At 46.4% G+C, this 22,445-nt stretch overlaps 1 protein-coding gene across 29 annotated transcripts in view; it reads right to left on the minus strand.

Annotated features, from left to right (window-relative positions):
- Positions 1–22,445, minus strand: part of TENM2 (teneurin transmembrane protein 2) — a 3,416,041-nt gene that overhangs the window by 92,581 nt on the left and 3,301,015 nt on the right. For all 29 annotated transcript variants that reach the window (XM_070232931.1, XM_070232936.1, XM_070232935.1 and 26 more), the window contains one exon: positions 9,994–10,140. In XM_070232931.1, the coding sequence (XP_070089032.1) occupies positions 9,994–10,140 (147 nt within the window). The remainder of the gene's footprint in view (positions 1–9,993; positions 10,141–22,445) is intronic.

Raw genomic sequence — 22,445 nt, forward strand, 5'->3', positions numbered from 1 at the left:
ATTGTACTAAATAAACGCTTTGTGTGTGTTAACCCATCTAAGCCTCACAACATCCTATGAGGTAGGAGCTATCATTAGTCCCACTTTACAGAGGACAAAACTGAGACTCAGAGAGAGTGACTCGCTTACACTCATACCGTGAATCAGCGGAGGAGCCAGGACATGAACCCAGAGCTCACTGACCCCAAAGCCTCTTTACCGGCCACCAGGCTGCCTCCTCTCCCCATGGTGAAAGAACCCCCACGTGCAATGGAAGAAACATCGAGAAAGGCCACTCTTTCTTCCCTGCTGTGAGCATGTGTGTTGAGGAGTAACTCAAGCAGATATATCAGCCTTCTGTCTGAGGGAAGAGGTGTGGTTGCAATTTTGGAGACCAAGATGCTAAGTGGAGGAAGGCAGAGCACACACTTGACGTAAATTGCACTCTGCCCAGCACAGCACACAAGACCTGTCGCCGTCCATCCAGACCCGCTTCCCCAGCCTCAGCTCCCTCCCCTCTCCACAAGTGGTAGCGGTTCACTCTTCTCAGAGGTTGCCAGATACCCACTGCTGTCTCTTGCCTCTGCGCCTTTGTCTTTTTTTTTGCCTGCAATGCTCTTCCCTCTTTCCTTATCTGCAGCTTTCAAAATTCAAGCGCCACCTGCTCTGGAGCCTTCGATGCCCCGTGGCCGTACTTCTCTCATGGACCCTGAGTATTTGGCTTTGTAGCGGCTGCTTTCACAGATGTTTCACGTACCACCAGGCCATGGATTCTTTGTGGGCAGAGTCTGAGTCTCATTCATTCATGCAGAGTAGAGGCCCGGTATATATTTGTTGAATGAATAAATAATTTTGGGGCAGTTCTGTCCAAGAGTGTGGCTGGTTTGCCGGGAGGTGCTTGCTGTTATCACCATTCCATGACAAGAGGTCTGAGCAGGGCCTAGGGAGAGGTCGTGAGGCGTAGCTATGGTGTGAAATTAAAGGCGTGCACTCTCAGGTGCGAGGTACCTCAACTCATCCTGGTCTGGGTCCTGGGTCTGAGATAGATCTTGGCTCAAAGCAGTAATGCCAGGCACCCGTTCTCTGGAGGGTGACAGGGTCCCTTTGAGGGCAGCATGGCATAGAGAAAAGTGTACTGGATTTAACCTGGAAACCAGGCCTCCAGCCCAGATCTGCGCTACCCTGCTACATGACCTTGAAGACGCTCCTTTCCTTCTCTGGGCCTTGTACCTGCTGGGACTGTCTATTTTAGCCTTTCTGCGTCTGACATTCCTGAACTTCATGATTCCTACAAATGAAAGAGGTGGCGTCACTCGGTGTGTGTGACCACAGAGTTCCAGGAAACACAGTGGGCGGATCAATGATGACACAGCTTGAGGATAGGAAAAGGAAGGGAATTCCCTCGGAAAGGTGTGGACTTGGTTGTGAGGGGGAGAGAGGCAGGCCCTGGGCACAGAGCTCTGGGGGACACTGTGCCGTTTTCTTTGGTTTCACAGTTGGCCACATAGTTCTGGCCCCTCTCCAGTTCCTCAGGGCTCTTGGCTGAGAAGACAGAAAGTCAAAGAAAAGAGCACAGGCCTTGGGCAGCTGCTCTTGCTGCGCTGCGAAGAGCGCCTAGCTATTTAAAGTCCAACTGCTCCACTTTCCCCTGCTCACCCCCGGCATTCCAGTGCGTAAGCACTTTGTCACAAAAAGGCATTCTAAATCCAAAACTGGGGGTGGCGGGTGGGAAGCTAATGCCAAGGCTATTTTTCAGAGTGCTGCCGAACTTGTGTTTCTGAGGAGTGAGTGTGTTAAGCACACACGGTCTGCCCTGTTCTGACCCCAGACACAACACACAGGTGCCGAGAGGGGCCCCTGAGGAGGGCTCTGACTTGGCTTCTGACTCCTGGTGTGGCTACATTTTAGCTGTGGGACCTGGGTAAGCCGCTTCTGCTCTCTGCTTCTATGGAAAGGAGAGTAAGAGGCTCTTAGGGCTTTTGTGGGCTATTGCCATGATTTATTTGGGCAATGAGGGTAAAGTCTTAGCCCATGCCTGCTCTCCTATAAGTGCCCAACGCATCAGACCTTGACATCACTCCAAACGATATTCTCTTCTGGGACCTTCCGGACTCCTCAGATGTGTTCCTGGGAGATGCTAATGTCTGCACCAAATTTCCCAACCTTGGCATTATTGACATTTCGGGCTCGGTCGTCCTTTGCTGTGGGGGCTGTCCTGTGCACGTAGGATATTTAGCAGCACCCCGGGCCTCTACCCACTGGACGCCAGTAGCACCTCTGCCTCTCCTCCCTGTCGTGACTCACTTCATATCTCCAGACCTTGCCAATGTTCCCTAGAGAACAAAGCTGTCCCTGGTAGGGAACTACTGGTCTGGATGGAGGGGAGGATTGTGGGAGCAACAGAACTAACTAATCATGGCCCCAGGGTCCTCGAACCTTTATTCAAATGCTGGTCACAGAAACCAGGAGGGTACTTGCTGCAATGTAGGCAGTTTGCTGGCCAAGGCAAAACATACGGGAAGCCAACATAATGACATAAATGTTATCTCTTTGCCACCAGTTAAATCTGTGTTTTGATACTTTAATTCCCTAAAATAAGTCCGTAGTGATTTAAATTATTAACATTTTTTGGAGATTATGCATTTTAATCACAATTTTGTGATGAATATTTGATTTGTCATCTAATCTGGGAAAAAATATAATCCCCTAAGAGACACTTAATAACCATTGAAACTACTAAAGACCTGAATAGAAAAGACTGAAGGTGCCATGTTAGGTAAACTCATGAACTTTAAACACCTTTTTATTTTTTTAAATAAATGCCATGGTCAAATAAATTTACTGGGAAAAGGTTTTCAATTGGAAAGTGTTGCCTTTGAGGTGATGTTTCCTATGGCCTCTTTGCAATGACACAAATTCTGTACTTGTTTGAAACTTCCTCAGAAACAGCTTCCAAATTTTGTTAGTGTTTTAGAAGAAATGGGATGTTGGTTTTAAAGTGGCAATCAGTATATGATAGTGGTTAGCTGAAAGACCTCTTTGGAATATTACTTTCTGGAGCCTCTGTATCCTCATCCGTGAACTGGAAAACTATGAAGAGACAGATTTGTAGAACTTATACTTCTGGTGTGAAGAAATAGACACCATAACAAGAAAGATATAGACGAGATAATTAAGGAGTGTGACATCTGCTGTGAAGGAAACACCAAAGGGTGATGGGGAAGAGACAGAGGTGGACTTCATAGGTCAAGAGAGGACTCTGTGGGGAGTGGGTGATTGAACTGAGAACTGAGAACAACTGGAAGGAGCCAGTCATACAGAATGCCCAGGGCAGAGCGTTTCCAGCCCTGGACCGGCAAAGGTCCTGAGATGGGACTCAGCTTAGCATTTGAGGATCAGAAGGCTGACCAGCGTGGGTGAAGCAGAGCTGCTGGGGAGGGTGGTGGGGGACAGGGGAGAGAGAAGGTAGGGATGGGCCATAGAAGGCCCTGTGGCCAAAAGAAACATTTGATTTTGATTCTAACTACACGAGGAGCCCTTTGAGGGCATGGCATGATCTGGTTTACAATTTAAAACCATCCCTCTGTCTGCTGTGTGGAAGAAGAGAGAGCATGGGGCATGGGCAGCAGTAGGGAGACCTGTTGGTTGCCTGTTCCCAATATCCAGGTGTGTACAAAGCTCAGCACAGGGCTTGGTGCATGTAAACTCTCAAAAATCTTACTGATTACGGGTTTTTTAAAATCTTTTTTTTTCTTTTTTAGAGATTGGCACCTGAGCTAACATCTGTTGCCAATCTTCTTTTTTTCTTTCCCTTCTTCTCCCCAAAGCCCCCCAGCACATAGTTGTATATTCTAGTTGTAGGTCCTTCTGTAGGCTCTCCTATGTGGGATGCCGCCCCAGCATGGTCTGATGAGCGGTACCATGTCTACACCTAGGATCCGAATTGGCGAAACACTGGGCCACCAAAGTGGAGCACACGTACTTAACCACTTGATCACGGGGCCAGTCCCCTGATTATGGTTTTTATATGCAATAGAGAATGGATTCTATTTTTTTTAAATTTCAACAGAATAAAGGAAAACTGAACTCCAACTCTCAGTTTCCTAAACAGAAGATTCTCTAGTTAAATGTGCCTAGGGAGTCAAAGATCTTACTTCAACTAGAAGATCCAGAATAATTTCAGCCTCCTGTTGCCATGTGGTCCCCTAGGATTTCAGCTGGGGCTGGTTCTGATTCCCTCCCAAAGAAGAGAGACCTAGCACCTGGCCAGCCAGCAGTGGCCTCAAGGCCAAGTTCTCTTCCTAAGCATTAGTTATATTGCTTTCCTCCCTGGGAGCTAAGCGGAGACTCTGTTTATGGCTCCAGCTACGTTTGCCACAAGGTCTTTGGACTGCAAGAGGAATCTTCATCCAACACAATTAATAGAGAAATGTTGCACTTTTAAGCTGTCCCCCACCCAACCAATCCATCAACATGATTTGCACACATTAATCAAGGCATTTACAACGGGTTCACCAAGCTTTATCACTCATTGGATGAAGAAACAGTACTATTTGGACCTGAGAACCATAACTCTTCCAGAGTCCCTGAAGTCCAGAGCTTGGCTCTGCTAAATGCACAGACAAGGTGAGTTATTAATTAACAATTGAGATAAATGCCGGAATAGCATCCCTGAATCATGTCAAACCAATTTGGATGGTTATGGGATGGGGGGGAAGCAATGGGCGAGGGGTGGGTTTTGTCTGTTCCAAGTGCTTTGGATAGACTCCAATGTTATTTCTCCTCATTTAGACCTGGCTGGAGTACCTGGAGCTCAGGCCAGCATCCACATCTCTTAACCCAAGGCAGCCTCCTTTGGAGCAAAATAAGGAACCAAGCCTCACAGATGGAAGTGGGCTGGGAAATGCTGTCAGAGCAGCCTGAGTGTAGCCCTTAATTTAGAGAGAGAAAAGGAGAAGCTGCTGGTGAACAGAAGAGCACCCACCAGAGGTTACTGGTCACATAGATCTGTGGCTTTGAGATAGGCTGAAGACCAGGGCTCAACACTGCGATGGGCTTTCTCTCCTGTCCTGTGGCCGACACTCACACTCCATTGCTTCTCTAGTTCCTATCGAACTAAGGTCTTCCGGCCTGTCGGCCTTCACATGCCAGATTGTAATAACAATAATAATAATAATAATAATAATAATAATAACGTGCTTACACACCCTATCTTTTCAGATGGATGTGAGCTCTTTGAGGACATGTCATATTTGTCTTAATATTTTCAAAGGCCTATTTCCAATGTCTAACAATTAGTAAACCCTCAATGAACATTTGCTAAACCATGAACGCATAGCTAATGGATGGATGGATGGATTCATACCCTAATGACAGAGAATCAAAGGCTTCTTAAATTTTGAAACAAACATTGGTCACCTCTCCAACCAGGAATGGAGAGCACTTCTAAAACAGACCAGTTATTCACTCAGAAAGTAAGCATGAAAATGTCTTCACGTTTTTTCAGTTATTTCTTCTTGAAATAAAATTCCCCTCTTGTGTTCCAGGGATCCTAGGGGTAGGGGTTTGGGGTGTAGGCTCTATGACTCTGGGTCAGCTCACTCAGGGGAAACCATCATTTAAACAAATTTTTCTCAAAATGTGGTCTGTAGACCACCTGTCAGAATCCTCCAAGGTGCTTGGTAAAAATGTGGATTCCTAGATCTAATATCTGACTTGATGAATGAGAATATGAAAGCTGGGGGCCCAGGAATCTCAATTCTAAAGCTCTCCAGTGCGGTTATGCTTTGCTGAAGTTTGATGAGCCCTGGTTAGAACCTCAGCGGCTATGTCTGGTGGGGAAGTTATCGGCTGGGCTCCATCGATGTGGATTCAGCAGCCATTCTAGAAAATAACAGCTTTAATACTAATAACTTTAAAGCTAGCAGCAGCCAACACATGAGGGCATCCTTGTAAAACGCATTATATACATTTTCTCACTGAAACTTCACACCTGCTAATGGAAGTGGCATTATCCTCCCTGTTTTACAGACAAGAAAACTGAGGCTTTGAGGAGTAAAGTTACTTGCAGAAGCGGGACACAAAGACTGATTCCTAAGCCCAAGCTCTTACCCATTATGATGTTACAGTGTCACCTATTCAGAAACCAAGGAAGTGACAGGAGAAGGAGCAAAATGTCTAATTTTCAGTGCTGTGCTGCAGTGAGCAGAGGTGAAACAAAGACAGCTCCCTGGCCTAGTAAGGAAGGACGTGCTGCAAAGGTGACTTGTGGACAAGCCCAGCTTAGGAGGGGCTCTCTCCTACTCTGTCTACCTCCAGGCCTCCGTCCACTGACTGGAGGGGGTATCTGATAGGATTCCACGGGAGCTTCAGACCAGCTTCCAGCCTGGCTTGAAGTGATGGGAGCTGGGCTTTGTATGGACAGAGGGCTGGGGGTCCTGACTCTAAGTTGCGAGTGATAAAGGGGTGTAGGGAGGGAGCAAGGACTGTCTTTCCAGGCCAGACAGTCTAACAACGCCTCCCCACCTCGCAGGTCCCACTTTTAGAGGAAATCTACACCCTTTCTCCTACCCCTGGCTGTGATGAACTAAATCTCACACTTCTGTCGTGGTGGTGATAATTAAATATTATCCGCCTGCCACTTGACGCACATGTTGTGTGTATTCTCAGACTTTAATGAGCTGGTATTTGTCTTCTGTAAGCAAAAATATTTCTTGGAGTCTCTTCTTTTTCAAATTGGGGTGAGCAGTTCAAGTGAAGATCTCTCACTATTAAAAAGACAGTCTGCCTACTGGCACCTCGGTGTGAACCATTTCTACTTCTTTTTAGGAGCAATGGCAGGCAAAGCTTTTCCCTTTTTCCTTTTCCCAAAGTCGGCCGTGGCTTCCTGAGGTTAAGTTAGTGGTCATACGGCAGGAGGCATTGGGAGATTTGAAAATGACGGGAGTAAGAAGACAGGGAATTGGCATCAATTGTTTTTGTGGGATACGCTCAGGCAGCTTTTTCCAACATGGTTTTCATCTAAGCACCATGGAATACAGACAATATTTGAGTGGAAATTTTCTCAGTTCTTCCAAGGGAGGTACTTAGTACCATTCTAGATGCACACGAGAGAAGTTAATTCATTCCCTCAAATGGGCGTCTTAGGACGTACTCCTCAAAGAGAGCCTGCATCACCATCACCTAGAAAGTTATTAGAAGTTCCAATTCTTGCACCCCACCCCAGACCTACGGAATCAGAAACTCTGGGGGTAGGGTTTAGCCATTTGTGTTTGTTTCATCAAGCCCCCCAGTGGTTTTGCTGTAAGCTAAAGTTTCAGAGCTATTAGTGACGGGAAAGCACCAGGGCTTAATTCTACAGAGGAGCAACCCAGGTTGAAAAAGGCTTCAAATATCTACGTCTGTATTTGTATCTATACCCGTTTTCATTTAAAATAAAAAATATCAACCTCTTAAAACTGAGTTGTTGTTTTTTTTAAAACGTAGAGTGTTCCTAGATGGAAAAATGATTTGTTTCTGCCAGCTCTCACTTTGGAAGAGCGCCCTGTTATTTCCCCCATTCATGAGGTTTATAACAAATGTGTTCACGGCAGCTGCTCCCCGGGCCTGCATTCATGCTCCGCCTGGGGGCCTCCTCTGACCCACCGCCAGGTTTACAAACCCACGAAGCCCTTCCTGAGAACTCCCAAAGCAGGACAGAGCCTGGGGCAGAACTCCCACCTCCACTCAAAACAAAGAAGTGATATAATTAGTGTGCTGTGGGACTGCATCTGGAGTTGATGAAGAGCAACTTTAATATTTATCAATAAACACCAGAGTGCTTAGCACACCTCCTAGAGAAGTAATTAACCATAAAAAGGATACTCTGCACCAAGGAATCTCCTCCAAAAAAAGAACTCCATTAATTGGGAATTGCTTACGCCAGGTGAGATAATCCATGTCTACCTCTCTCACCTGACACAAGCAACTCTGAATTAACTGGGAGTTTCTTTTTATAAACACCGTGCAGAGCCTTTTTTTCTCGGTGCTTAATTACTTCCTTGGGAGGTTCGCTTTAATAGTTCCCATAACAAGGCCATTATTGTCTCCAGTATAATCACTGCCTCCTTTGCTTTTGTGCCCTGCCTCTGCCCACCAGGAGGGCACCTGAACTGTGCCCATTGCTTGGGCAGTCCTCAGGCCAGGGGACCAGCAGTGACTACTGCACCTCGTCCAGCTACACCACTGCAGGAATTTGGTTTTCTCCCGGTGGGAGCCCGGATCAGGGGCACAGCTGGTGGAGAGGGATATGGGTGGCACAGGGCACATTCGGGAGACTGAGTCCTCCTCCCCTACATGCAGCATTCTAGCCATTTACTACGCTTTCAGCTGCTGACACCCACAACAGGGAAGCGAGCCAGGACAGCAGCTCCTTTCTGGAAGAGGAAGCTGATCTGTAAGCAACTGCTGTGCTCAGTGAAATCACCAGGGACCAGAAGCAAAAATAGTAAACCTTACCAGGAAAAGGAGTGTGATTTTGACTCTCCTGGGAAAAAAAATGTTTTATACAGTTATGCCTCACCTCATTCAAAAATGAATTAAAGCGGCTTCTATTTTGGCTCAGTTGCAGGAAGGTAAATGAATGAATGGGAGCTCTGTAAACTACATCAGGTCTATAATCCTTTTGGTTGGTGTACTCCTATCGATGTGTGTGCATTTGTTTACTTACAAATTACCTACATGTACAACTGCAATGATAGATTATGGAAATTGCAAAATGTCTATTAAGAGGATGAGGAAAAATAAAACCAGAATGTCCATCACCCGGATGGATCTTACCTCATTTTGTAAACCACCAAAGCCCACCCCTTGGGCCATGAGGGCAGGAGCTGACACTCCCAGAGCACAGTGACCAGCACATAGTGGGACTACTTACATTTTTGTTAAATCAAATAATTGGGCACATAGATCCTCTTATGCCCGGAAACAACCCCTGCCCTTAGGGAATTCTGACCAGTGAGTAATTTTGGTGGGGGTGGATCACTCACCTTACTAACGTTTGGGGAACATGACATGGTATTCTTAGGAACTCAGGCAGCCCACATGCCACCTCAACCCCATTTAGCCCCAGAATCTTAGCACTCCACCAGTGAATAACACAGGCAAATTCAGCTCGAGCTTTAGAACAGGGGTGGGCAAACTTTTCCTGTAAAGGGTCAGAGAGTGAGTATTTCAGCTTTGGTGGTCATGTGGTCTCTGTCCAACTACTTAACACTGCCGGTGTCAGCTTTGGACAAAACATAAACGAATAGGCATGGTGGTGTTCCACTAAAATTTTGTATATGGACACTGAAATGTGAATTCCACATAGTTTTCATGTGTCATGAAAAATTACTCTTTTTTAGCTTTTTCCCCCAACCATTAAAAGTGAAAGAACCATTTTTAGCTCTAGGGGTCCCTACAAAAATAGTCAGTGGGCTGGACTTGGCCTGCAGGCTAGGGTTTGCCAACCCCTGGTTAGAACAGGGATTTTGGAGTCAGAGCTGGGTTTGGGTCCCAATTTTACTATTGGTGATTGAGTTACCTTAAAAAGTTCCTTAAACTGCTCTCCAGGCCTCAGTAGAGGAACATCCTAAAAGGCTGTAAGGATGAAGGGACGCATTACTTATGTCTTAGCGCGGTGTGAGGCACATAGTGTCATCATCATCATCATCACAGATTTGTAACTCCCAGCCCTGAAAGGTCTGGCAGGAACAGTCACCCAAAGGCAGAGCGAGGGCCCAGCCACCTTTGTGTTGCGATGTGTACTTGAGAACCTGAAGCCAGCATCAAACCCTTGTGCCTCCAGATGGTGTCTCCAGGAGCACCCATTGGCTCAAGGACACATGTTCTCTGCTGCATTTGCTTCAAAGAAAATGTAACAACAACATTTGACAATAGTATAGGTGAGGCCTTTCAGGAAAAATGATGCATGACGACAGCATATACACAATGCTCTGTTCTTGAGGGGCTGGGAATTAGAAGATGCTTGCTCACCTCCCTCATTATCCTTGTTATCAGCACAGGAAGTTTCCATGGCAACGTTGCATCCGGGTCCTCTCCAGCCGGTCTGGCAGACACACTGCCAGCTGTTCTGACCCAGTGTGCATCTCCCGTTGCCGTTGCACAAATCAGGGCAGCCATCTGGTTGGAGAAATGGAGAGGATGAGAAGGAGGGACGTGAGGCCACGCTGGGGCAGCAGGGGAGCCATGCAAAGGGGGAGCAAGGCCGCAGGGCAGCCACTGGGCCAGCCTCAGAGTGGGGCCCATGCCTGCCTTCGAAAGAATCAGGGAAGCAGGCGACGCATGCAGTTGCAAGCCATAGTGGGGTCCCAGATGCAGGGGATCCCCAATGACACTGACCTGTGTGAAGGGGTCTGAGGCAACCTTCTCAAAGTGGGGAACATTCCAGAAAACTAAACTAGCTCTGAGCTTACAACACTAGCTAGGCTGTTATTTCCAGCCAGTGGCTGAGGATTGATGCTACCTCAAAAAAAATCTTTCTTTCTTTCTTCCTTTTTTTAGAAGTGCCTTCTGCAGAAGAGAGAAAATACCCTATCAATCCAGGATGGAGGCAAAATGCCCTCCATCTTTCAGAATTTTAAAGATAAATTTACATATGATTATTACGAGCTTCTTATGACCAAGAACTAAATGGTTCTGCTTGGCTATTTTCATATTTTTGTAATATTTAGTTTTAAGGGGCACTTTAAAATGTTGGCTGCTTATCACTCAACCTATTTATGGCATAATTTAAAAATACTGCAGGATCTGCAGGCTGTGGAAGGAGTAGGTGCTGAGTGCCATGAACTGGGAAAAGACAGAGGAATGTATATATACTGGGGGGAAAGTGCTGGGGTTCAAGTGATTCTTATTTGGTGGTTTTCTTTTCTTTTCCTGTCTTTTGGGGGTGTGTGGAATCAGCAGCCTACATAATTCCCTAATTGCCCCAGCACCCAAAACAACTACAGCTACCACTGTCCTGACCTGAGCTTGGGCAAACGGAGCCTGGGGGGAGGAAAGAAGAGAGAGTGGGGGCTACTAAAGAGAGAGGGGAAGTCTCCCAAGCACAGCCTCCTTTGCCCTTCATAAGATGCAGAGAGAAGCAGAGAATTGGCAGGATGTGGCCAGACTCACAAAACCTACTTGCTGGCAAGAATTCCTAGATATGTTTTCATTTTTCTTTCTTTTAACAGGTTTATGGGGACATAATTTACATACCATAAAATTTAACTGTTTTACGTGTACGATGCAACGACTTCTAGCAAATTTAGAGTTGTGCAATCTAGGTATGTTTTCTTACTTCATTTAAACATACCCCAAATGACCATTAATTTAATTGTCCCTAGAAAATAACTTTCCTGAATATCTAGCTCCACCTCTAATTCTACATGTACCTCTGCTACCATTTCAATCTCCATCTTTCTTTATATCTATTTTTAAACCACACAAAGTGCAGGGTGGATCGGGCCACGGCAAAGAGATGAAGAGGCTTGTAACGATGGAGGTAATTGATTTGAAACCTTTCTGGCCCAAATCTTCTGAATCAAAAGCGTGCATCTCTCTCTCCTTCTCTCTCCAGCGGTCCAGAGGCCTTCTCCTGGCACCCTTCCTCTCTTCTCTCCAGTTCCCCTTATGAGAATGCCAACAAACCTAATTGGTGCATGTGGTTGTGGTGGGAATTTAAAGGACTCCTCCTAAGAAGAAAGGTCTGGAGGGTCTGAAATTGAGTTGAAATTTACTTCTTTAAGAAGCTTCCCTCCTCAACGCTTGTTCCCTCTCATCCTTTCCAGAATATGGTACGAGTTAGGACCTGAGAGAACAGGGTAGGCGACGGAGGAGAAGTTCTATATGGGGAGGTCTGTGTAAGGAAGCTGAGCTGTCTTGAGAAGAGAAATGAGGAGACAGTTACCAGGGCTTGCTTTTTCTGTTGTACAGCCTAGCACTGAATTCAGGATGCAAATCAAACACCAACGTTTGCGTACCTTGAGAAAGACTTGCTGGTCCCACATCTACCCTCATAAAGCCCAGATTCACATTTCCACTTCTTTCCTTACCAAGGAGGTGACTATAGCCTTGCCTGGAAAACCAGTGACATGCCCCTGTTCATACTGTGAGAGAGCACTGGAAGGGGACGTCATCCCCACTTTGAGAGAAATGCCACAAACATTTCTGCAGGAGCAAAATGGAACGCAGTAGGAAAAGCCCAAGAGACATTTTGCAGATTCTCCAGGAAAAGAGAGTGTCTCCAAACTCTAGTCACCTCCAGCTTTACAATTTCTACCAGTAGAGCTTTAGGGATCGGATCACAGAGAATACGCTAAATGACGGATCGACCAACATTTGCTCAGCGTGGCATCTATTATACGTGCTTTGTTATTTAGCTACTTTGAGGTCTCATGTTTGACTAAAATCATGCCCAAAGTCTCAAGAGAAGCCTCATTGTGTAGGAGGCCCATGTCTACTACATAAAATTCAAATTTGCAAAGAGAGATGGAGTCAGTCAGAGATATGCACTCAAAATATGTGTGCTCCTAGATTGAATGAGGCTTTTTTTCCTTTCTCATTCTCTGTTGATCCCCTCTCCCCGTCAGCTGAAGTGTGATAAACAGACCACACTAGCGGGTTTCCTCCACATCATATAAGGAAGATGAAAACATGAACAGTAGGAAGCTGGAAAATCTCTGAGAAGTTTCAGAGCAGCTGGGAATTAATGGACAGGACTTTGCTTTTAGCTTGAAGAGAAAGAAAGCAGCCTTGGTAGGTGCGTGGCGTTGCTAGGCAACCCCAAGCTACTCCCAGCACAGGTTCATTCTGCTGGTGGCCTTCTGAGGAGGTGATTCGTTGTGTTTGTAAAGTGCAAAGCCAGCTTCTGCTTAAGGAAAAACAAAACGTAGGAAGTAATTAGTCTGGAGGGCAAATGGGTCTCAGGGGGCGGCTTTTCTCTGGAGAGGATCCTATAACTGGAGTTGGATTGGGCTCATACGTGGGGATCCAAGAGGTCTCCCGTATGGGGTCTTCTGGATTTCAAGCTAGCACTGCTGACTTCCTTGAGTCCTACCTCCGAGATCATGAATACAGAATGCCTTAAGGCAGAGCTGTTTGGTTCTTAGTGCAGCTCGAGGGCTGGCTGGCTGGAAACTTCATGTTCTAGCATGACCCCAGACCAGTGATTCTCAACTGAGGCAATTCTGTCCCCATCCCTTCCCTCCAGAGGACATTCGGCAATGTTTGGAGACATTTTTGATTATTACAACTTGGGGAGGATGCTACTGACATCTAGTGGGTAGAGGTCCGGGGTGCTGCTTAACATCCTACAATGCACAGGGCAGTTCCCACAACAAAGAATGATACAGCCCCAATGTCAATAGTGCTGAGGTTGAGAAATCCTGCTGTGACCTAAAGCTCCATGAGTCTTGAGACCTCCTTGTTTGCTGTTGAATCGCAGAGCCTGGCTTGTGTCAGGTACACAATAGGTGCCTGGCCCTTACTATAGACTCTGCTGAGAGTCCTGAGAATATAGTAGGGGCTTCTCAAAGATCAAGGTCTTCTTCCCAGGGAGAACTTTCAAGGGCATCAGTGATATCTTGGGCCAATTCTATCAGACTTCCAGTGCTTTTGGCAGTGTGGAAGTGAAATAGTTTCTAAGACTTCTACACATAGAATTCTAACCACTAAAAAAACCCCCCATCAACACAGTAACCAGATAGGCAGGTTTTTGCCTTAACAAAATTAGAGCTGATGCAGAAATTTGGAATTAAAAAAACAAACAAACCCCAAACACAGCCTTATATTGAGGTGACTCCTGAATCTTCAACTCTAGTCCTCTGAGCTCTAGAACTGAACTCCAACTTGCATCTCAACATCTCCATCTGTTCACTCACAAGCACCTCAAACTCAACAGAGTTGAGACTCTTTACCGTCCCTCCCCCAAACTCAGATCCCTTGATTGGTGAATGACACCTCCATGTACCCAGTGCCCAAGATGGAAATTTTGGAATCATTCTCAATTACCCCCCAACCCCCATCTCTCTCATCTCTTGTATCTAGTCAACAACCAAGTCCTGCCTTATTTTCCTCTTAATTATAAGAAGTCCTACCTGTCCTTCCTCCTAAATATCTCTGGAATCTGCCCTCCACTCCCATCCCTACTGCCTCTACATTAACCCAAGCCATCCTCATCTTTGCTCTGGACTCTTGTGGAAGCTTCCTGACTTGTCTCCAGTTTTGCACCATCATCCAATTCTCTCTGTTCTAGACACTGCTGAAAACACTTCTATAGCTTTCCATTGACCCCAGGGTAAAGTCTCAAGTCCTTTACCTGGCTTACAGATCCTATATGAACCGGTTCTCACCATGTCAGCCTATGTCAGTATCACTTTAGGTTTTGGTCAGACTGAAGCTGTTGGCCTTTCTTTTTCCCTTTCCTCATCTGCCTGATTCAACCCATCCTTCAGATCCCCACTCAGAAGTCAGCTCCAGGAAGCCTTCCCAGAACTCCCAAATCCAGGCTAGCTCCACCCATCATGGCACTTTTATCGTGTTCTATCCACCATACTGTATCACAACTGTCTGGCATCTCCTTGATGCTTGCCAGACCCTGGAGCAGCCCTTCCTTAAGACATTTTACTGTCGCCTGTTGGAAAATTGTTGTAGTAAATGTGCACATTGTCATTAACTGCAATTTGAACGATGCCCCGAGAATTGTGCAGTGTACATCTGAACAGCTGCCCTGAGCACTCCTGTTATGACGTAAACCCATCGAGGCAGGGACCATGTCTATCTTGTTTACTCTTGGATTGCCAGTACTCAATAAATACTCAGGGGAATGGATGAATGAATGGCTTCTGACTGAAATCAGCATCTTCAATGCCTTTGGCAAAGTGGCAATGGAATAGTTTCCAAGACTTGTCTACACATAGAATTCCAACCAGTAAAAAAATCCTTCAACAAGGTTACCAGGTAGGCAGGCTTTTTGCCTTAACAAAAATTAGGCATGAGCAAAGCAAAGTCTACAGCACAGTAAAAAGGGGAGCATGGATGCACTTGAAGGAAGCTATAATTACCATAAAAGGCTTTTCTAAAAAAGCATCAAGAAATGTTCCGCTATGTGCAGCAATTTAGAGGTAGAAATAAGTGGTTAATATTGGATAAGGGGTATCGAAAGAAAAGGAGGATTTTAACATTCCATGTCAAGCACACCTTAGAGCAGCGCAGAGGACAGCACCCTACCCAGAGGGAAATGTGAGGGAAAACACAAGACAGGCTGCACGTGAATGCAGACGGATGACAAGCAGAGCTAGAGAAGTGAGGGCTTCCTGCTCGGTTCAAGAGACCACTGGGAGAGCGGCTGCATCCCGGGTTGAACACCTGTGGAAAGCCTCTTCTGAATCAAGGGGGCAAACCTTAACTTGGTTGTAGTCCGATAGTTCTCAGATTAAAACCCAAATCTGCCTCTCGCTGTCTGTGTGAACTCGAGCTGGTTGACTCCCCTCTCACCCGTGTTTGTAAAATGATACATCTTACTAATTAATCCTATTTACGGTCCCCCAAAACAGAACACAACCTGCATGAAAGCTGGGATTTTGCCTTTCTTGTTCATTGAGATATTCTCAGTGTCTAGAAAACTAGCTGGCACATAACACTCAATAAATGTTTGTTGAATAAATAACTTAACTGGCATGATGATAATACTTTATACAGATACCAGAGAGGTGAAATGAAATGATAAAGGCCAAGATTTTAGCTTAGAGCTTGGCACACTGTAAATGCCCAGTAGGTAGCAGCACTTAGGATTGTCAGTGTTGACACCACACATATGATAATTAGTGGCAGCCTTCTCCTTCGGGGCATGGTTTGAAGCACAGGCCATTTCTCTTTGCCTCACCTCCAGATCAAGAAAAAAATAAGAGCCCATCCTGTTCCAAATGAAAAAACGGAGCTTTCTCGGGTGTCCTGAGTGTGTGGTTGCATCACCTCCTTGGACATCCTCACTCCCCTATGACCACCACCCGAGAATCTAGCAAGGCCACGGTGGTCCGGCTGAGTGAGAAGAAAACCCACTCACGCAGAGGGCAATGCTGAGGGCAGGAGAGTTGAAGGTCGAATAAATGGTGTCTTTTTCTCTGGGGAAGAACTGTACTTGTGCATGTTAACGTAATTAGGGAACCCCCTCTCCCCAACTGTTTTAAATATCCCTGCTTCCGAGAGCTGTGCACTGTTGGAATTAAGGAGCAGACGCACACTGGAAACATGTAATAGAGTCTGCCGTCGCATTCCAGAGCTCTTTAGAGTTGAAAACAGCTGAGGTGTTGGGGACCGGGATCACCAGGGGTTCCGTGGCCATTTAGACTAAACAGCAGTGGCAAATGCTAAGAAAATTAATCCGGTGCTTCGAGACACTCTGGGGAAAACTCCAACTAATTTTAGAAGACTGGCTGCCAAAGAAGCATACTGGTCCCTGGAAAACGGCAGGGCTGGTCGCTCTTGCTCGTCTGCGTGAGCAGGGGGAGTGGAGGAGGGGCTCTGTTTCCAGGCACAAACTGGCCCGGACTCTCAGCCATGAACCTGAGCTTGAACAGCTGCCCCTGCTTTGTTAGAGAAGACACGGAAAATCCAGAGGCAGATGTTTCTTTTTGTTTCAACGGCATCTGGGTGTCTTCAAGGGTTTGCATAGGGGCGGGTACGGGGGATGCTGGAGTGGGGAGGGCTGGGAAGGCCAGAGATCCTTTCCATGGTCGACTGCTCATCTTTTGCTCGTAAGGCAGAAATCACGCCCCTCCACCCCAGCAGCAACAGAAACAGCAGTGTCCATGAGGTGATATAAATTTGGATCCAGCTGTCTACGCTACACGTTTCCTGGATGCATCTGGATTCTCACTGATCAGCATCATTTCTGTCTGCCTGGGCAAAGGAAAGCAGCAGGCTCAGCCTCGGCCTCAGAGAAACATGGTGAACTGAAAAAAAATAAAGATCTTTCCACATTCGAGGAAAAAGGGGATAGGGAAAAGGAGAAGTCTTATTAATAGATTTTTTAAAAGTGGAAGATCGTGGCGGGAGGAAACTGAGAGTTCAGGCAACAGTTACCGGGAATAGCTCTTCTTGGGAGGGAAACCTCATGTCAATTACTTAGTGAACCTTTATCCCCCAGCAGCCCCGGGGTCGACCCAAGCCTGTGCTTCCCTTGTGGGAGGCTGCTGTCTTTCCTTGGAACATCACCTTTCTTTATTCCACTTCACCGAATCAAAGGAAGATGTAGCGGGCTAGTGACTGGTGATTGTCACCACGTTGCTAAAGCACACACTGACTGGGACCACGCTGAAACCTGCTGAAAATGCCCCAGCGGTTTCTCCTGTTGCCTGAGATCAGAGCAGACCTTCTCAAGGTGTGGTCCTGGGAACGGGTTAGAAATGCACATCCTTGGGCGCCATCGCAGAACCGCTGACTCAGACTTCTGGGCGTGGGGCCCTGCAATCTGCATTCCAACAAGCTCTGGGGCGGGGATGGGGGGGGCGAGATTCTGATGCCTGCGCTGGGTGAGAACCACTGCATTAGGATTAAATCATAAACCACTAAAAGGGCCTCAAAGGCCCGGAGTTATCTGGCCCTGCCCATTTCTCCCCCTCATCTCAGGTCGCTTCAGGCTCTGTTCTCTGACCTTCAACCACACTGCCCTGCCATGTTCTAGAACGTAGCCTGGATCCTCCTTTTGGGCTCGGGCTGATCCCTCTCCTAAACTATGCTGCCTGCATTCACTCTGGCAAAGCCATTCATCCTTGGCTTAGCCAGCACTGGTTCAGGGAAGGCTTCTGACTTCCAGCTCAGGGTTCCTCTCCCATTACATGATTTCATAGCACTATCTACTCCTCCTCCTATAGCACTCACCAGAATTCTAATTCACCCTTTGTTTAAAGCAGTGGGTCTCAACTTGGCTGCACATTAGAATCACCTGGAAGCGCTGAAAAATCTTGATGCTAGGGTTGCACCCCAATTAAATTAGAATCTCTGAGGATGAGACCCAGACATCAGTATTTTTGTTTTTTGAGCTCCCCAAGTGATTCTTGTGTGCAGCTATGGCTGAGACGCAGCGGTTTAATGGCCGTCTTCCTGGAAGCCGCTAAGCCTGCTGAAGGCAAAGACTTAGACTCGGGTGTATATGGCTGTTTTCCCAGGGCCCACCCCCGTGCCTAGCATTAAAGATATTTGTTGAATGCTTGCATAAATAAACCGAATGGTGTTTCGGCTGCTTCACTGTGCCCTTGTTTCAGCAGCCAGGTAAAAGGAAAGCTTCCTGCAAGGCCACACCCCAAGCCTCTGGGTGGATGACACTTTTCCAAGCAAAAGAAACAGCTGGTTGCAGTACAGGGTCCAAAACCAAGCTGATGATGGCAGCTGTGTATGAGGGCTGGTGTTGGTCTGCGCCTTTCAACTTGTAGAAGATGAAACCTTCTGACCGAAAGAGACAGAACAGGGCACCCAACAAGGCAGAAGAGAGTCACATGGGTAGAATAAGAGGGTGACAAGAGTTACACAAAGGCAGGGATGACAATCATATGAAAGCGCAATGGTTTAATTTTGTTCTTGGAGGACAATCAAGTTGTTGTAACTTGTGTTGCTTATTCCCACAGCTGTCCAGCATGTAATGAATGTGGTACCTGCCCGGTATGGAAATAGGGACAAAGGCACAACTTTGATTTCTTATTTGTTATTTTTAACCATCCAATTTCTACACCCACTGAGCATCCTTATAGCCACAAGAGGGTCATAAAAATACAAATAACACCTAGGAGGCCTGTGGGCACGGGCTTGTTACTTACTGCAGGGCTGATGGCTTCCTTTTAACTAGTGTAAAAACAAGCCGATGATAAATTGCCATATATTTTTTCTTGTTGCTGCTGTTTGCAGCACAACTTCAGGAAATGTAAGGAAATCACTAAATGTTTGTTTCTTATAGATGTTAAAAGGGCGAGGCAAAGAATCTGCCTCAGGACTAACTCCGGGTTTTAGGGAGCTTTTCATATAATGACAACAATGATAGCAAACTCTCACGGAGACACTTCTGTGTGCCGGGCACTCCTGTACCTGCCTTTCACGCATTAGCTCATTTAATTGTCACTGCAACCTGTAGAGTAGGTATTATTATTATCCCCATTTTACAGGTGAAGAAATGGAGGCGCCAAGAAATTAAGCAACGTGGCTGAAGTCGTGGCAGTGAAGTCCAGGATTTGACACCAGGCAGATGGGCTTTAGAGTCTCTGCTCCCAACTAGAGTGACCGCCCATCTCCACTTGCCTAGGGCTGTCTAGATTTTAGCACTGAAAGTCCTGAGTCACAGGCAAGCTGGGATAATGGGTCATCATCGAGGACAGGGAGCCAGGACTGGGCTCTTTTCATTGGCGGTCATGGAGGCAGAAGGTGGGCATGGAGGTGAAGGCCCCCAAGGACAAGGGAGAGAGCATAGACTTTTATACAGAGTCACTTGCTTGCACATGTTGGGCCTTGCAACAGATTCTGCTGCCGCTTCAGGCCAAAGTACCAGGTCAGCTCAGTAACCACGTGGCAGTACTTAGAGAGATGAAAGCAGTGGGCTCTGAACCCAGCCTGCCTGGGTTTAAAACTCGGCTCCGCCCCTTGGCTGCATGATCTTGGGCAAAAATTATAAGCTCTTTATTCCTTAGTTTCTTCATCTGTAAAAGCAGGGCAATAAAAGTCCCTATCCCAGAGGGTTGTTGGGGTTTAAAAGAGAGCACATATCACGTACTCAGGATGATGTACGTATAAATGTGTAAATGCATATTAATATACATGATGTGCAAACTACATGTAAATGCACATAGTAAACATTCCAGAATGGATAGTTGTTATTATTATACATTAAATGGTAGCAGAAGGGTCTGTGTGGCTTAGGGAAGCCTTTGATTTGCACTTGAACTGGTGCCGAGGAGGGACCTTATGCTATTGTTTAAAACAGGACCAGTATAGTCAGTATAGCAAAGACCCCAGGAAGGGGCCCTCTGAAGACTGAAGTGGAAATGAGAAAAATGAAGTAATTTCCTGAGAGTTACACGAGTAAGAACGGCACATAATGGATGTGACACGTTATCTACAGAATTCCCCTGACAGTATAAGAGGCATGCAAAGTGAAACTCTAAAGGATCACAAGGCTTAGAAGTCTCAATGAGGCTCAGAAAAGTATGGCACCAGAAAAGGGTGGTCTGCCTGAGGTATGGAGAGGGGACCTGTGGAGCAAGAGAGTCAGGGTCATTTCAGAAGTGAGTGTGTCCTGCTTCACTTAGGGAATAAAGTAACACCACCTGCCGTTCAGGAGTGCAGACCACGTGCTCGCCACTTCATATCCTTGTTACTTGACTGAGCCATTTCAAGGACCATATGAAGTGCATATTATCATCATCCCTTGTGGTTGAAAAATCTGAAGCTCAGAGAGGTCAGTTAACTTGCCCAGGGTCATAATCACTAAAAATGGTAGCTTGAGACTTTGAACCCAGGCCCGCCCAACTCTGAGCCCATGTACTTTGCTCCCCTCCAGCCAGGTAGGACTCTGCATGGAAAGGGCGGCCGCAGAATATCACACTCCCTGCTTTGATCCCTTGCTCCCCAGTCAATCTTCTGATTTTAACTTCTTTTCCCATAAAGATTTCCCTTTTGGGAGAGACTACTATGAGCAGGAGATGTGGGTTTTCTTCACTGTGGATTAATGAATGGCCATTTTGGGTTTACATGTGAACGTGGGTAGTGTGAGGGAGTCAGTCTAGACCTTGTCTCTCTCTGTTAACGTAACCAAAATGGAGTTTCTGAAGCTGAGAACCAGACAGTGTGTCACAATGATCCTGCCCGGTGAAGCTACCTCAGGATGTCCTGCCTGAGTGGTTTGGTGGCCCCCCAGTCAAGAGAGTCCTGCTCTACCCCTTGTCCTTGACAATTCTAGTGTGTGGAAAGCAAGGGATGAAAGGATCCCTAAGGGAGAAATTTCAATCCAATATCAAACATTTACTGAGTTATTACAATATGCAGACTTCTGGGATAGACCCAAGAGTTGATTCTTTCATTCATTCAGTAAATATTTACTGAGTATCTATCAAATGCTAGGTACTTTCTAGACACAGGACATACAGTGGTAAACAAAGGAGATCAAGTCTTGTTCTCAAAGATCTTACAATCTATTGGGGGGAGATTCACAACAAACAAATATAACAATATAGTGTGTCAGATGGTGATAATTGCTATGGGGAAAAATAAAACATGAGGAGGGATTGTGATGGGGATACTGTTGATGGGCATTGCTGTTGTATATAGTGTGGTCAGGAGAGTTCTTGCTGCTAAGATGATGTTGGAGTGGAAAACCGAAAGGAGGGGAGGAAGTGAGTCATGCCAATATCTGGGGGACAGTAATCCAGGCAGAGGAAGCTGCAGGTACAGACTCTAAGGCAAAGAGAGTTTGGGGCGGTGGAGGGACAGCAAGGTGGCTAGAGTGGCTGGAGCAGAGTGAGCGAGGTAAGAATGTGGGGAGAGAGCAATGGGGTAAGGCCAGATGGTGCAGGGCCTCATAGTCCACTGTAAAGATATTCGCTTTATTGTCAATGAAAAGAAGCCTTTGGGGAGTTTTGAGCAGAGGAGTGGTCTGATAAGACTTGAATTTTTAAAGGATCCCTTTGTGCTGGGAGAACAGACTGGTGATGGGGCAAGGGCAGAATCTGGGAGGTCAGCCAGGAGGAGGCCCTATGGATAATGTTGGTAAGCCATGGTGGTGGCCTGGGCAGGGAACAGGGTTGCCCTGGTACCTTGACTCTACGTGGCACAGCTAATTCTATATGTGTTTAGGGTTCCCAACACATCCCTCTAAAAGCAAAGACTTTTGGGACATAAAAGCAGAGAATAAAATACACTGTCCATAAAATACTGCTCCAGTTAATGCAAACAAATTAAACTCCTTAGCCGTGAATCTGCAAACAAACGAGGTTGAGGAGCTGGATTTTGTGGTGATTCTGCTCTCCAAGTTTGCTTTCCCATATTAAAGGCAACCTGTGGAGGTGAAGGGAAAGGGTGGAAGGGGAGGAGGAGAGCAGAGGACCACAGGATCACCCAGGCTCTCTCCCCAGGGTTGGGGTTGACAATCTAACGTGGAACAGCTCCAGCAGATGAACTCCCCAGCTTTCTTAATGCAATGACTTCAGACCACGAGGCTTTACTTACTCCACCAGCTTTGTCTAGTTCTTCTTGACAATAGGGGTTCCTTGGGCCACCCCCAAACACCCTCCCAGGTTATTAATCCTGGACTTTTAATCCCTATGTGTTCTGTTTATCACTATAAGCAAGCTTGACCCATCTGAATTGTGGCACTCAAGTACAATTTAAAAGCTCTATCTAACCTTCCTTCCTTCTTTCCTTCCTTCCTTCACCCACCCATCCATTCGTCCATCCATTCTTCCTCC

Source organism: Equus caballus, chromosome 14 (genome assembly GCF_041296265.1).
Source record: "Equus caballus isolate H_3958 breed thoroughbred chromosome 14, TB-T2T, whole genome shotgun sequence".
Lineage (NCBI taxonomy): Eukaryota > Metazoa > Chordata > Mammalia > Perissodactyla > Equidae > Equus > Equus caballus.